The sequence below is a fragment of the Pecten maximus genome, chromosome 3, assembly GCF_902652985.1.
Source record: "Pecten maximus chromosome 3, xPecMax1.1, whole genome shotgun sequence".
Classification (NCBI taxonomy): domain Eukaryota; kingdom Metazoa; phylum Mollusca; class Bivalvia; order Pectinida; family Pectinidae; genus Pecten; species Pecten maximus.
In genome coordinates this window covers 7,437,398-7,454,284 of record NC_047017.1, presented here as the reverse complement: position 1 = coordinate 7,454,284, position 16,887 = coordinate 7,437,398, and the positions used below count along the sequence as shown (strand labels likewise).

General features: G+C 34.4%; 1 protein-coding gene across 1 annotated transcript; it reads left to right on the top strand.

Annotated features, from left to right (window-relative positions):
- Positions 1-4,512: 4,512 nt before the first annotated feature.
- On the top strand, positions 4,513-15,871 carry LOC117324679 (BTB/POZ domain-containing protein 7-like). Its single transcript, XM_033880616.1, is given in 10 exon segments — positions 4,513-4,618; positions 7,343-7,409; positions 9,083-9,703; positions 9,705-10,380; positions 10,898-11,106; positions 11,961-12,036; positions 12,822-13,132; positions 13,860-14,043; positions 14,636-15,012; positions 15,356-15,871. Coding segments are annotated over 8 exon segments (2,460 nt in total). The 5' UTR covers positions 4,513-4,618; positions 7,343-7,409; positions 9,083-9,229; the 3' UTR covers positions 15,509-15,871.
- The last annotated feature ends 1,016 nt before the right edge of the window (positions 15,872-16,887 follow it).

The following is a 16,887-nucleotide window of genomic DNA, read 5'->3' as shown; positions in this document are numbered from 1 at the left end:
TGCAAGGAATAAACTATTTGGTTACTTTTCATAACCATGAATATCGTGGCTAATCACACTCGACCCTGGCTGTTAATAGGACGTTAAACAAAATAAACCAAACCAAACAAAACAAATTCCTATCCAGGACTACGAAGCAGGGACATGATCCATTATCGATAATTAATTCATTTTTGTTTTCTGTAGCATTTCTGGAGATAATTTCAACACATTCTTTATCCTTAAAAGGTAGAGTATAGAACACATCAGAAGTTTGTGAGAAAATAATTTCAATGGGCTTGCAAAAGGAAAGTGGTGGGATACTCTACCTGAATTCGTCTACTCGTCCATGTTGAATTATGTGTGAAATTGTTTTACAAACGAAAAGTGATATTTTGTCCTGCTTCTAAAGCCGAAAACGCGGTGGCCGAGTGGTTAAGGTGTCCCAACACGTTAACACTAGCCCTCCACTTCTGGGTTGCGAGTTCGAAACCTACGTGGGGCAGTTGCCAGGTACTGACCGTAGGCCGGTGGTTTTTCTGCGGGTACTCCGGCTTTCCTTCACCTCCAAACCTGGCACGTCCTTAAATGACCCTGGCTGGTAATAGGACGTTAAACAAAAACAAACCAAACCAAACCGAAAACATGATGCTTAAGCTCTAAAACATTTTATTTTCAAGTAATTTAAGATGTCCGATGGGGCTATTTTTAGTTCCCAGGGTCGCTTCCAAGTAGTCTAAAACTATTTTCTCTTCATTATGACTCCACAACACCTCTGTCTAGAACTGTTTTCTCCATAACACACTGCCAAACCAAGACATCAACCGTGGCTTCCCCAACGGAGGTAAAATCAGTGTCAATGGGCGTCATTATTGAAATGACGTCACGTCATATTGCGTCATTATGCATTTGAAGATGCAATACTATATGAGAAAGAGAGTTTTAAATTGGTTTTGGCTGTGTTAGAGGTACCTTATTCTCTATTTGTATTGAAGGGTGATGATACAAGCATCTTGTGCGATTTGTACTATCCTAAAGTCATAGGTATGGAACTCCATGTCATACCTTTTGTTTTCAGTAACTGGAATTTTGGTGTCCAGTAACAAATATCTTAGCACATTTGATTACTTTGATCTCGAAAGTAGGTCAAGGTCATCTATTTGAACAAAGTAGCATTTGATTTGATTCTAGCATGCTACTGACCCAATATCATGATTCTGGGCATCTTTGTTACATTTTGTATTTAGTTTTTGAAAAAAAAACAACAAATTATCTCTGATAATCTTGGAAGTAGGTCAAAGTAATTCATGCCAGCATGCAACATTGCTACGTCCATTGAATATAAATATACTTTTCCAATAGCATTGCCACCTAGATCATTTGGTTAATGAGAAGTCATTTGAATATCTTCATACTTGTCCCTGTAACACTGAAAGTAGGTTAGGTCGTTCATTTGAACAAACTTGGTAGGACTTCATGCTACTATCCCAATATCATTCATGACATTGGGTTTCCGAGTTTTTGAGAAGAGACTGTTTATAGTTTTAACACAATCATGTCCAAGTTATTTTTCTACATTTCGTAGCTTTTCTTTCCACTATACAACCAGCCCATTATCATGACCCTAATTCTTGCTCCGCCCCACCCCGCCTGTCAAGCTTATTACTGAGTACCATCTACAACTGATCATGCCAGAGTAAAATAATTGGAAGAATCAAAATGCATGGCCCTAAAAATCTTGTTTTTTTTTTTGCCTTCTTGACAGTTGTGAAAAAGTGCTATATCTCCAGCAGAGTACTTAGGTTATGACAGATTTAAATTAAATGTTATTAACTAATCAATCGTATATAAAAAAAAAAAAAATCTTTGTACTCTGCCTCAATATATCTAGCATATATATTTTTAATGGACAATGATGTCCAGCCTGATACAACCTCAAATGATCATAGTGACAAATTATCTATTAACATATGAATACCATCTGTGGACTGTGGTGTCATTTTATGCATTTTCTCAGTGAAGCATCTTTAAAGAAAATATCACTATCTTCTTGTATATCGTTCAGGTAGAAATATAAAAGAAAAATATTTGTTAATTTATGTTTTATTAAATCAAATACTAATGTAACATCAAAAGATGGATAGAAAACTACAGATCACCAAACTTATTTACTGAATGTCCAATTTTCTCTTCAAATCCTATGTCACTATAGTAACAGTCCTGCTCCTGTAATTTCGAAATTTTCATTTGCCTTTGAAACCTGGCATAGAGTTATCTTTCCTTGATCAGTTGACTGCCTGGACCGATTCAGATTTCTGAAGACTTCTACCCATCACAGTCGTACCACAAACACGCCACATATTTTTGCTGTTTATATTCTGTCGTCCCGGCTGTCATATTTGCCATAAACTGCGAACTGTGACAGGACGTATGTGGAGGGAATATACAACAGGACCTGAATCAAGAATCCTCCAACATAGGCCTCCTGTAACGAAACAAAATCATGATAGGTGTTACTCATTACAATTAAAAATCAACATATTAAATATGCATTTATTCATTACTGATTGATTTATTGTTAGTGAAAAATTAAGCAAATATTTAATTTTTCTTCAATGCCATAAAATATAATATTAATTAATAGCAAATAAAATAAAAAAATCTATTAATTATATATAATTACCACAACTAAGCTTTTAGTAATGTACCTAAAAACAGACATCAAGTAATAATATAAATCGACTTGGACGAAGTTCTGGTTCAATAATCAATTTGTACATGAATGTGCAAGATGAATTATAATGTAATTCATTTTCAAAATAATAAATCTTTTGTACAGTCCATTCGTCCATTATCAAATTCAAGTGAAATGTATATATATATATATATATATACGTACATGTGCACAACATACATGCCACTGTATTTCTAGATATTAAGATAATGTGTTATGTTACATGACTTACATGAATGTAAATTGTTTTGTTCATTTTCAAGCAATAATCAATTATCCACCTATTATTATTATACAGTAGCTGACGTAAGGCATTTTATAGAAATAAAGAAGATCAAGAAGACTCGAAATGTACTTGGAATATTTCTGTCCTTGCCAAGTATCAAAATCCTCTATAGCGTCTTGGATCAATAATTGATAAAATTGTGACTTTAATTTAGAAGAAGTTTCATTTGATCTCAAACATATGCATGAAATGAAGAAAATAAAACAAAAAAACACCTCGAAAGGAGTTATCGTTTGTGGATGAGCTCATGACGTTTCATTGATTTTTTTTATCAGTTTCAATTTAAATCAGCCCTGCGGCTTTCACTAATAATTATCGAGGGATGCGACTCATTTTATATTGACATTGATCAAAAAGCTTAAGGTTAACATAAAAATAGATGCAACATCATATAAATATTCTCAAATTTCCCCAGGATGATCATGAGGCCTAAATTAAAACATTGTTTGTCAAATTAGCCGACAGACCGACCAAAATTGTCCTGACTCAAAAATTGTGTTTGCATTTCAGTTCAATATTTTTATTAAAATTTCAAGAAAATTCAGAATTAAAAATTTGAGTAGGTCTCGCAGGAACAAATTAAAGTTCCTATCTATTAATTATTATAATTACCTGAATTCCAAAAAACACTAATACAAGGTTTGAGTGTGGTATGCAATTGTACATCATCTGGTCAAGGACCTCGAGATAATTTTGCAACAAAAGATCGATTGAGGATTATATGTAGTAGTTGGTGGCTACCTCTCAGAACAATTTAAAACAAATACTGTCAGATGACTGTACAAGGTCTAGATCTGTCATAAAAAATTCACGTTTGATCTCAAACAAAATGCTGGTAAATTTATAAATAACGTTGGGTTTGTCTTATTGTAAAATAAAACACCTAATAGGCCTAGTTCAGATCATAATTATAAGCTTACATAGATCTATTTGTTTTTCTTTTGGTTGACAGAAGAGTAGTGTCAGTGGCAACTTGACAAAAACGGGCCAGCATTTGATGAAATCAACTGGTTTATAAGTGTACACTAAAGTCTATAGTGGTGTTTTTGTTTTTGCATGCAGCATATTAAGTAGTTATTAACGGAAGAGCTGTCCATTTTACATGAACAGAGATGCCCTTTTGCCCTTCATTTGTTCATACAAGGCCGTGGTTACTTAATCATATTTCACAGCTTAGATTTACTTACTGCCTTAGTAAGTGGGTTCACTGGAGGAGAAGGGGACAACATGCCCCTCACTTGTGATTTTACAGGCGATGATACTTTGGATCCAATGCCCAGAACACCTCGCATAACACCGGCCATCGTGAATGTGTTAACTGTGTTAATGGCGGCCGTACAAAGTCCGCAGAAATGTCAAAATAAAGAAAATCCTATGTTTTCAACATTTATGATATATTTATGTCTGTTTAAACATGTTAATAAAGCGAAAATGTTAATGCCCTTTTAATTTTTGATTAACACATCTATGGATATACATATATTTTTAATTTCATATTTGCTGCGGGGTTAACGTCATGAGAAAATTGTAGTGAATGTGAACGTCAATGAAAAGGTGAAAGGAATGTAATAATTTTCTTCAAGTAAATATTCGTTTTATTATCCCGAAGAACAGACATGGTAAGTCGTTCGAAATATATATGATAACCGGAGTAATGTAAATAACCTGTTGGTATATTATGGGCCATCGTCTTCTAAATCGTGAGCAGTAAACAACTCGATCACAGATTCTGTGTATTGTACATATTGGTAACGAGTTGTCTTGCATGGATTTGTGTTGAGCTTGTAGTAAATCCGTGGCGATTTTGGGTTAGCTTATATAATTATTGCCCTGCCTTTCGCCAAGTAATAATAGTAATATAATACGTATATGTTAAAATATTTAATTTTGAATCCCAGGATCAGATGCATAATTGAGGTCATCACAGGAGATTGTGATTCATAGGAGATTGACGTTCAATAAGAATATATGTGCAATAATCCATATAAAAATACCCCGTGTAATAAAAAACCACTAGTATACAAGGCATTTTTATATAGATAATTATGTCTTATTGATAGAACGTCAAACTCCTGTGATCATATCTGACACCTACAGCTGTACATATGCTGTTAAATTAAAATAATTATTGGAAATTAAATGTACAGATGCGGATATATAAGTAATGTAAACAGTATCTGAAATGCTATATACATTATGTAGATGGTTGGTTAGAGCATCTGCCTAGAGTTTGAAGGTTCCAGGTTCGAGTCCCAGTCTGGTCAATGCATTTCCCATCTCCTGTACACATGTACATGTCACACATGACAACTTTGTCAGCCAAGTATATATATGTTCAATGCAATATACTCTCCTATGAAAAGGACAGTATGGTATTGAACACATTTACTTAGCTAATGAAGTTTCCTTTCATATAAAGGCTTATACTTGGTTTCTAATATATATTCAAACTACAATGTCATGTGCTTCGACTAAAGAATCAAATGAACCCATGATCCACAGCTTAAAGTCTGGTACACTTAAGATTAAATTCTGATGAAGTGTAAAGGAACAGGCCGGTGTGGCTTGTACATGGTGTTCAATACGGTCTTGTCACTCAACTGATGACGGAACATGCTTCTTCGGCTCAGGAGGTAGAGCCGTGGCCTATCATGCCGGAGACCAAGGTTCGATTCCTGTTGGCCATGTATATATGTATAGTAACAGCAGACATGCATCCTACAGCTACCACTGGGCTAAGAATAGAGGACCTTTTTGGTCTGCACTCTCCACTTTTACATCATTGTTGTGAAGCTAAGCTGACTGAGATAAAAAAAAAAAAAAGCTGACTGAGATAAGAAGAAATAACATGTACAGACGTTACTATCAATGAATCTAGATCTGATAGTAAGCAAAACTCCCTGTGCATTTGTGCTGTTTTATAGATTATGGAGCTCGAGGTTTATACAGATGCTTCATTTCATTAGCAAATAAAAACTTATGCATTGTCATGATCATCAATATATAAATTATATGTATATCTCAAATGTCTATATGCTTATATTTATATTACTTCCTCTAAATTAATTTATATCCGATATGTAGACTAAAGAATAAGACATTCTAATTCTTAATCTAGGCCATGTTATAAAATTGTCTTACGGTATATCAAGATATTGATTCTGAAATTGCCAAAGGTCGTCAGCTGGCCTTGGATACCCTGATCATGATAAACCTATACATATATATATTTGATTAGTTTTAGAAATAAATAAGACATGTTCATATGCATACATCAATGAATTCCTAATTTTCCTTCACTTCATGATGATGATAGGTTTATATTAAATTCCTTTTAATTGGAAGAATTGAGCCATAATTGGTTGCTAATTTCTATAATGCATGTCAACGTCATTGTCATCATAATTTTAGGACTTTATATGTTTTTGTCTCGTGGTCAAATAATGCCCAGAGTGATTTTAGCCCTAATTGTGCAGTGGATTATAGGGTCAACTAATAAATATAATTAAGACCCTGATTTTTCAACACATATATATATGATCTATGACATTTCCTTACAAAAACACTGTCTGTGTTAATTCATATATATATATATATATGTATAATGTTTAACGAAAAGGTTAGGTATGAAATTTTTGCCACAAATACTTTTGTATCATGTTGAAAAAAGTTAGGTTATTATTATCAGTAAAATAAGTTAAAACTATAAAGATTATTTCCTTATTAGTAACAACAAGGAAAATAAAAGTATCTTTTTTAATTCATTTATTCAGCTTGAGTAATTATATAATTTCCCTAAAAACTGGACATTATATATTTTTCCCCATGAATATCGTAGATATCATGACATTAGATATAGCAACACATTATATTTGAGGTGAATTAATAATATAAATGGACAGCTGATGAAGAAAAAGAAAATCATTAACTCATTTAATTTATCAGTGATCTATTGCATTTTCCAAAAAAAACCTGGCAGAATGAAACGTGATTTACATCGTAAATATATACATACAACTATTTTATTAATTCACCAATTTCTATAGGACTGATATGGAAAACTTGTTACTTAAGCTTGTCTTCATGTACATATATACATGCATATATACATTGTTACATACAGCTGCTTATAGACAGCTGGTATATATAAGAACCAAAGGATTTTTTTTTATTTGGCCTAAATCTGATATCTTCATGATGATCTATATTGTCTGTTTAGTGACATATGTGTTCTGGTGTTAAACATCCTTGGGATGCCTTGATGGAATTTCTGCTGCTGAGATGAATCTCACTATCAACAGTTTTTGAAGTTGTTTACAATTTGCCTATCACATCACTTGCAGGAGCCAGTTTAATCGGGCCATGCTTGATAAATTGAAGAAATATGAAACCGCAGGAGTTGCAACAGAGGTAATGATCATGTTTTAGTTAGCTGAAGTGAAAGGGAGTCTCGAACTCTAGATCTCTCGCTCCTGGTTCTATATCTGGGAGGGGTGGAGCTAGCCCGGCCCATAGCTGATAAATCAGAGAGATCTCTACCGGTACCAGTCACTTTGAAGTTGGGCTGGCAAGGAAAGCCAGGGTTATGTTCTAATGTACACACACACTATAGCACGCATGTTTAAATTCCAACTTATAATCTTATGTAGAGCACTTTGTCCGTGACATATATATATGCACAAATACATGTATCATTATATCGAAGGCTTCATGATCATAGTGACATGGTGCTCTAAAATTAAACATACAATTATGTCAGAATGCATGTGAATTCAAAGTTGAAACATTTCTAGTGAGTGAAAGAAGTACTTCTGCGTCTTGGAGATTAAAATGCCATTAAAGCCAATGTTTAGAACTGCAGAGGAGATATAGGCCCTGTAGGGGTCATGTGTAAAACTATATATATACACAACTTATATAACACTGTACATAATGTGTATGTAAGTGAGATTTCTAATCAAATTAGTGTCCACAGTGCATTAATGATGTATGTACTACAAATAGCTCTACGTGTATATACGTATACAGTGTCTGGTGATTGAGGAGAATTAGATTTTACTGATTTATTCCATATGAAGAAAAGTAGTTTATATATATATAAGTGTTTCTTATATGTTATTGTATACAATCATATATTTATAATCTAAATATAAAGAGACTTAATGTTGATGGATTTCAAGTGTCTTTTTATTTATTTCCATGAACGTGAATGGGTCACTCCTGAATTTAATAGCTGTCATATATTTTCCTGGTAAATCAAAGTAGCTATAGCTATATATATAGTGTAACTAATATATACGGTACATGTTTCAAAAGCTACATTACACTTTTTTTTGTATGTGATAATGTGCTATATGTACGTACGTACCTGTAGGACAAGACATTGTACATGTATATATAATTATTTGATTGCATGAACACCTGTACCTGTGATTTAGCCAGATAATTTACTCTTTTGATAAATATAAAAACACATGCAAGCCTGTTTCTGATGTTTCACAAATTCTATACAAACGTATACGTATGATCATGATCAGTGTGATTTTTACTTGTGGGGTATATACGTACTGCTTGTGTGTGTGTTAATGTTTATATAAACAGCACTTTCATTTTCTCTTGTATGTTAATTTTGGAAAATGTGGCCTCAGGGGCATAGTCCGTCCCTAGAAATAGGAAATCCACCATGCATATTTATCATGCTTAGATTAAAGTGTACAGTGCTATTTTCTATCAGCTGAAAAGCATTCAAAATAGGGACTATCAAAATGCAGTCCACTCATGATCATAAGTGTTTTAATTTCCAAACTAATTATGCTTGTTTTTGAAATTAAATGGCACACAATATATGTCCATTTGACATGTGCTTTCATTTTGCATTCATTATTTCAGTGGAAATGCATGTGCATGTTATTAGGCTTTGAAATTAAAATTTCTCTCCCAATTCAATGCATTCTTAATTAAAATTGCTATATCTTATATATATATATATATTCATTCCTTTATGTATGATTTAAATTTTTCTAATTTTCTAAATTTGGAACTACATGTATATTAATAATTCTGAAATCATTTTTTGCTTTCAGATATATGTATGATAGACCACAGGATGTAAAGTGAGCCGAGTCTGGAGTTTTCTGTTCTGGTTATCATTAGGTTAACTGACTGACTTTTCAGAATGGCATTTAACTGACAAGGAAACAAGAAGGGGTTGAACACCATTTGGCTTCACCATGGGAGTTAACTCTTCCTTTCCGGAGAGTTCCCAGCAGGTGGCTCGAGCGGCTTTCTCAAGACTCGCTCACGCTTATACTGTGTCTGATACAGATATAAATGTTCGAGAAAAGAAAAAGAAAGCATCAAAATTTGCAACATTACGCAAAAAACTAACGAGAGCACGTCGTCACAGCCGATCTCTGGATTATGGAAAAGCATTGCGCGATCTTACTGCTTCCTGGTCTCTAGCCGAAGTCAAGGCCCTGATTCAGGAATACGAAGCGTTGGCTTCTCTGAAAGAGCTAGCTCTCGCTGCCAATCTCGCAAGACCCGCATCCAGTTCTTTCCGTCAGGATTTGTCAAACTTGTTTGATAAAAAATTCTCTTCAGATGTTGATCTTGTGTATCGTGGGGCATGTTTCCCAGCTCACCGGGCGCTCTTGTCCATGAGGAGCCCATATTTCAGAAACCTGTTGAGTCGATACCCAGACTTTTAACATGCAGGTTCCCATCAATTTCAGAACAGCTGGAGTTGACGTGACATTGTTTGCGTCACTTCTTCGTTACTTGTATACAGACTCAATCAAGACAGAAGATTTAAAACATGAACACAAAAAAGTGCTGATAAAACTAGTGGAGGAGTTTGGAATGCCGAATCCTCTAGAACAAGACCTTCGGAACCTGTTAGATACAGGGGATTACAGAGATGCTGTACTAGTATTCTCCTGTGACTTAGTGGCAGATATGCCAGATCCAATGTCTGCTTCAATGACGGAATCGTACACTAGCAATGACTTTCCATGCAAAACAACCCAGCATGAACTCTATTGCCATAAAGCAATTCTGGCTGCTCGATCACCATTCTTTAGGAACCTTTTACTGAGGAGAGCTCGGTCTGGGGAAGAAATCACTGATCGTACTTTAAATACACCTACTAGAATTGTGCTTGACGAATCAGTCATTCCTAGACGTTATGCGAGAGTGTTACTGAATGCAATATACCAGGACACGGTAGATTTGTCGTTAATATTACGGGGAAGTGCAAGTATGTGTAGTCTGAGTGAAGCCCAGGCAATTGTTGCAGGCAAAGGACAGATGACTATAGTGGACGAGGCAATGGAGGTGTACCAAATAGGGCAGTTCCTGGACTTTCCAATCTTGTCCCAGGGTAGGTCTTCACTGTAATTTCGTCTGATGGTATATAGCTATATAGGAATCAATCGAATGTACAATTATAGCCATTGGTTGAGGTTGATACCTGGATTCATCAAACCTTGCATCATGCCTGCATCCTCTCAGTCTGTCAATATTGTCTTTTTTGGTTCAATATTTTACTGAAGCTAAATATAAATTTCAAGCCTTCAATTGTTTTATTAAGTAAGGAGTCTTTTAGTATAATACATGAAATTTAGATTTTTCTTTGGGAAGTTTTTCTTTTTAAATTTATAAAAACATCAAAATATAACAACTTATATAATTAAAGTTCAAAAATGTAAAAATGTAAGAATAAAATCAAATCAAAGTTATAATTTTGTCATGTAGGAATCTTGTTTTCACCATCTCATAATATAAGGAAGGCCTTAGGCTGTGATGTTACTTTCTTCCAAAATGCTGATGATAAATTAATTGCACTTGCCGTTTGGGTAAATGATAAGTTTCTTACTCTTGGTGTTATGTGTGGACAGGTTGTGAAGACATCATTGTGGAACATATCAGCATAGACAATCTGATGAACATCCTCAGCTGGAGTTCAGAGCCACATGGCTCCCAGTGGGTTCACCGCCAGGCTCTCCACTACCTGAGGGAGGAGTTCCTCCAAGTCATCCATTCTCCTGTTCTCCTGGACCTCAGCAAGGAGTATCTGATAGAGGCGCTCAGTTCAGACTTCTTACAGGTGATGTACTACATATGACAGGTCATGAGTTCAGACTTCTAACAGTTAATGTACTACATAACAGCTACTGAGTTCAGACTTCTAACAGTTAATGTACTACATAACAGCTCATGAGTTCAGCCTTCTTGCTGATCAGTTTATATTTATAACAGCTCACGATCAGTTCAGACTTCTAACATGTGATTTATATATTGTTACAGATCAATATTTACCAGGCATATACAATGTACATTTGAACATTTCTTAAAAGTTGATAATGAAGAATGAATTATTAGATTATACATGTATATAATTATAAGATATAAAGTATATATTCAAGGTATATTGATCATGATCTATAACAATTGTATTTTGAGATACTATTATAAATACTGTATGCCTGTATAAAAAGTTCATTAATGTTTTTATTAAGAGTAGAATATCATATCCAGATATGTTTTTCCCTGACCATCTCTCAATTCATGCAAGGGCTTGTGTCATTACAATATTTAATCTTTGCCAAATCATGATCAATTCATTGAATGTGTTGCGTCAGACATTTTGTCAATATATATTGTATCGGGTAATATGTAGCTATAGCTAATATTTAAATGAAAAAAGAAATCCTCATTTTTCACATGATAATGATGTTATTGGGTATACGTATATTATACTATAAGATGATCTTGGTCTAGGTCATGTCATAAAATTGTATTTAAGTAAATATAGCCAGTAACTTATCCTATGTACATATGTATTAAAACTCTTTGGTATATTATTTATGTATTTGTGTCATGAATAGTTTTAGAAATATATCTAAAGACAATTGTTTTTAGAATTTCAGTTTTGTAGACAATACATGTTGTATGTTTTAGGCAGGAGAATTGGATGTACTGACAGCCGTCCTAAAGTGGGGAGAACACCAGCTCATTCGCCGGATAGAGGAGAGAGGTACAGTGTCGCATATCTTATATACATTTTACAGATCTTACAGTCATTCACATAATGATACTTTTTATTTGTCCTTCTTCAGGTAACATTTTGATGATATGCTCTACTTAATTAGTTATAATTACTGGTACATGTTTAATCGCAAAGAAGTACATGTATCTGTATCATATTTTGTATTTACACTAGAAATGGTTTTTCGTCTCTGTAGCTAGTTGGTGACAATAGGTTTCATGGCATATAGACTTATAATTATGGCAGCTTTATCATGTATCATCAACTTCAGCTGATTTTTTTTGTGAGCTTTAATGAAGTTTTGTAAGAAATGAAAATATTGAAATATCATTCAATGAAAATAAGATATGCTATGTCATATCACACCTACATTTGTCGTGGTCAACTTACTCCAAATTTTATATAACTATGTTGTTATCTGCTGTATCATACAGATTTTGAATCACTCTAAAAATGGAATTTCCATTCATCTCTGCAAATTTTCCAGTTTTGAAATAGAAAATGTTTCCTCATGATCAAGCATCTGGAAGTTTGTAAAATATAGAAAAAATGTATTTAATATGTTCAACATAACGATGCACTGTTAAGAAGTGAACTGTCAAAATTTGAGGACTTTGTTTCCTATATGTAATCAGAATCTGGAAAAATTATCATATTTAATCGCTGATGTTGATTTTGTGGATTCACAATAATATTGACTACAATTGCTCATCTGAATTGATCATGAGTGACTGTACTGTATGAATTATAAACAATTTTGCTTTTGCTTTCAGAACCCAACTTACTGAGCCACACGACACACAGCATAAGTAAGAAAGGTGTAAAGAAACGCGACTTAAATGACATAGAACTGAGGGACATCTTAGCGGAGTTACTTCCCCTGATTCGTGTGGATCATATCATTCCCTATAATAGTGAATTACTAAACAGTGCAATAAAGCGTGGTCTGGTGAGCACGCCCCCCTCACACATGTTGGGCGACGAAGCGACCGGAGGACAGAGGGTGTGTGCCTGGATCAGAAGTAAACATAATGGAATGTATATGAGGCCACGTATCTTCACACCCTACTTTGAGGAAGCTAAGGTAATAATCCATTCATCCAGGCTCTAATTTAGATAAATATACACCTGAGATTGAAGGTAATAATCAATTCAATTCTGGCTCTAATTAAAATAAATATACACCCGAGATTGAAGTTAATAATCAATTAATTCTGGCTCTAATTAAAATAAATTTACACCTGAGATTGAAGGTAATAATCAAATTATTCTGGCTTTAATTAAAGTAAATTTACACCTGAGATTTAAGTTAATAATCAATTCATTCTGGCTCTAATTAAAATAAATTTACACCAGAGATTGAAGTTGTCTGCCACTGAATTTGCCTGTACTAAAACTAAATCTACCTCATATTCTCAGAAAGGATCTGTCAGACTCTGTATTCACTTGCTAAGACTTAAGTTCAGAACATATTTTTTATGTTTCCACTTGCTCAGACTTACGTTCAGAAGATATTTTATGTGTTTTCACTTGCTCAGACTTAAGTTCAGAAGATTGAGTACATTGTACAGTACCCAATCTGAGGCATACCAAGTTTTTCCAAAACATGTAAACCATTAAAAATGTGGAAGATCTCCCTACAGATGTTGTCTGGTCTTCTGTACTTATAGTACGGTACTGTCAATTACCAATAACTCAAATAATTCTTCGGCTGTTTCAAGCAATGCATATTGGGCATACTTTAAAAAAATTGATTTGGTCACATCTTATGAATAGATGAAAATAATTTTTTTTCAAATTTTGTCCAAAAGTCCATGCGGGATGAGTTTCTGTCACAAGGCCAGGATTCAGATGCTGGACGAGTACGAACCATCCAGATGTCTGCCATTCCTGACACACTGTACATGGTAGACGAGGCACAGTATCCTCAGACTCCCGGACTCCAGGGTTTAACTAGTAGTTCGACTGTGGACATTATCGCCGGCACCATTCCAGGTATAAGAATACTATAAGTCGTACGAAAAAAAGGCAAAGTGTTGTTTCCAAAGACTTCTGTTTTGAGTTATTTTGAAAAAAACATGAAGTCTTGAAAAATTTGTACTTTGAAAAATACATAATTATAGAAAAAGTTCCATAATTTCTGCAAGGTATCCTTACTTTCTCAAACTGCAAAACTTTGAAAAATCATCAAATGAGGAGGATGAATTGAGATTGATTAGGAAGAAAATTTCAAGAGGAATTTTGTTGCATTGTCTATAGATTTCTTTCAACTTTTGAATGGAGTTATCTCCCTTTGACTACTGGGGACAGTGTTTTGAAAGTAATTTTTTCTAAAAGGGCAAATCACACTTTGATTGATTCTCTTAGATACTGTCAGGATTATACAGGTGAGGATTAAAACATGTGGTGATGAATGAATTAACATAGTTGACATATAGGCTTAACAGCTTTATTAAAAGGGAATAGAGCTCTGTAATTTTGGCTACTTATTTGTTCTGTAAATAGCATTTTAAATAACAAGTGTAAATCATTTCATTAATTGTACATTTTTGATTGTACATTAGTTTTGAATATTTTTTTCGTACAGTTCCAGACTCTAACACACTGAAGCTGATGCTGCAACGGGAAGCAGAGCTCCAGAGCAGCAAGTTGTGTCAGCGTGCGTACAGTCTGCCGTTCAGTGACAGACGCGCCATAAATTGTCAACTCCAACTCCGGACAGTACGAGAGTTTGGTATGCCTGACATCACTATAGAAATACTACAGAACAGTCAAATTTATTACTCAAACAATGAGTCACTGCCAGCATCTCTGCAGCTAAAACACGGACGACGTTATCACTCGTCCCCGGTTCGGCAGAAGCCCAGTCCACCGCTCAGTCGACACAGTAGTAAGCTAGGGAGTCCCACTAAACCTGTTGTTCCGGTCACTCCCACTCGCATACAGCCCAGCAGGTCAAAGGAGGTAAGGCGTACGGCCAGAAAAATACCGTATAATATTAATAAAGATGGGTCTATTTTCTGTGCAACTTATTAAATTACATTATATGCTTGTACATGATATATTGAAGTCTTACATGGTTCACTGCAACAATGAAATGTTAATGTTGGCAATTAATTGTGACTTGGTTACATTATGAATCCATTTCAGATTTACAATTTTATTAATCAGTTCATAATATAAATCTAAAAACATGCTGAAACCACAATTGACAGACTGGGACCTTTACCAATCAAACAAAATATAGAAAAATTATGCTCTGCTTGAATAAAATGTCCTCACATTAAAAAGACATTTTTTTCTCCAGACCAACACCAGTCCATGTAGTGACAGTGCCTTAAGTGACATTATGCCTGACATTGCTATGGCGACATCCTCCATGGGACAGGTACGTGTTCACGAAGAGTTTGAGCTGGACATCGGTGATGGCAATAGTCACCACGGTACCATGTATATTTGACAACATGGATGATTACAACAGATCACCACTGTTCCGAGTATCTACAATCACAGCGTCAATGACAACAGTCTCCATAGCTTCTTCTGTTCTTGATCACATCTTTAATGACTACTATCAGCATTTGTTCAATTTTGTATTTGCGGCCATGTTGACCAGTGTAAGTACTGTACGATGAGTTGTTGATGTGAAACCTTTATCAGTTCTGGACTAGCTTCCATGGCCTGTTACACCCAGGTAGAGAGAGTTTCCATATGTGTGTGACAGCAGCTTCTATCCGTCGTCTAGAACTAGACCTCAGAGATTAACATAGAAGAATACTCTGTGTGTTTATATGGCGGCAAAAGAATAATCAACACAATTTGATATATACCGTATTTGACCTAATAAGGGCGCCTGCCCTAATAAGGGCGCCCCTACCTTTTTTTCAAGGAAATAAATCTTTGACTGAGTGTCAAAAAGGTGTTCAAAAGTAATAATTCATGTGAAATATTTTGCTACTTTATGTGTTCAATTTTCTTCAGCAAATTAAGTAACTGGAACACATGTTTTCGCCACATTTTGTGTATTCCTACAGGCTACGGATGACATGTCAGTGCAAAGAGCACCCAAAACTAAACACACATACAAATAATAACTTACCATCTTTATTTGAAGATAAAGTAAATACTTTATTCTTGTTGATAAATAACTTTTGTTCAGAACAGAAAGCTAGTAAAAGACATTGTAAATCAATTATTAGGTCAAAGAAAACGATGTCTGATATGATCTGGGAAATCACCTGTTTCTATAAATAGAACACAAAAGAGTTCCATTTGAACATAAATGGTGGAACACACGTTCTCTGGTCTAAAGATCAGCTGGCATGGTTTACAAGTTTACAGGAGTATTCAAGTGATGTTTAAGCTTAATATATGATAATGAATAGATATCTTCATCTGGAATATTTTTATGACTGAATATTTTACCGTTTCCACAACCTTGGGTATTCTGCTATAAGGTATAGTCTATTTCATATAACTTCAGAATAACTAATCATCTTAATAAGGGCGCCCCCACTGTCAATTACCCGCGCCCTGCGCCCTTATTAGGTCAAATACGGTAGTTTAAATTATTTTACAGACAAGCAGACAGGAACTCAAAGCAATGTTACAAAGAATAACAAAAACTCTTTATTTTTAACATTTTCTTTGATAATTGAATCTATATTCAGGTAATTGAAAGTCAACTCTCCCAGATATTAATAGAAAGGTATCAATATTTCCATTAAGTTTTTAAAAAAAAATACACATGTACTTTATTTTCAATATTCCTTTTTGAAAAACAAAAAAAACAAAACAAAAAAACCCAAAAAAACCAAGCCATAATATTTTTTGCCATTC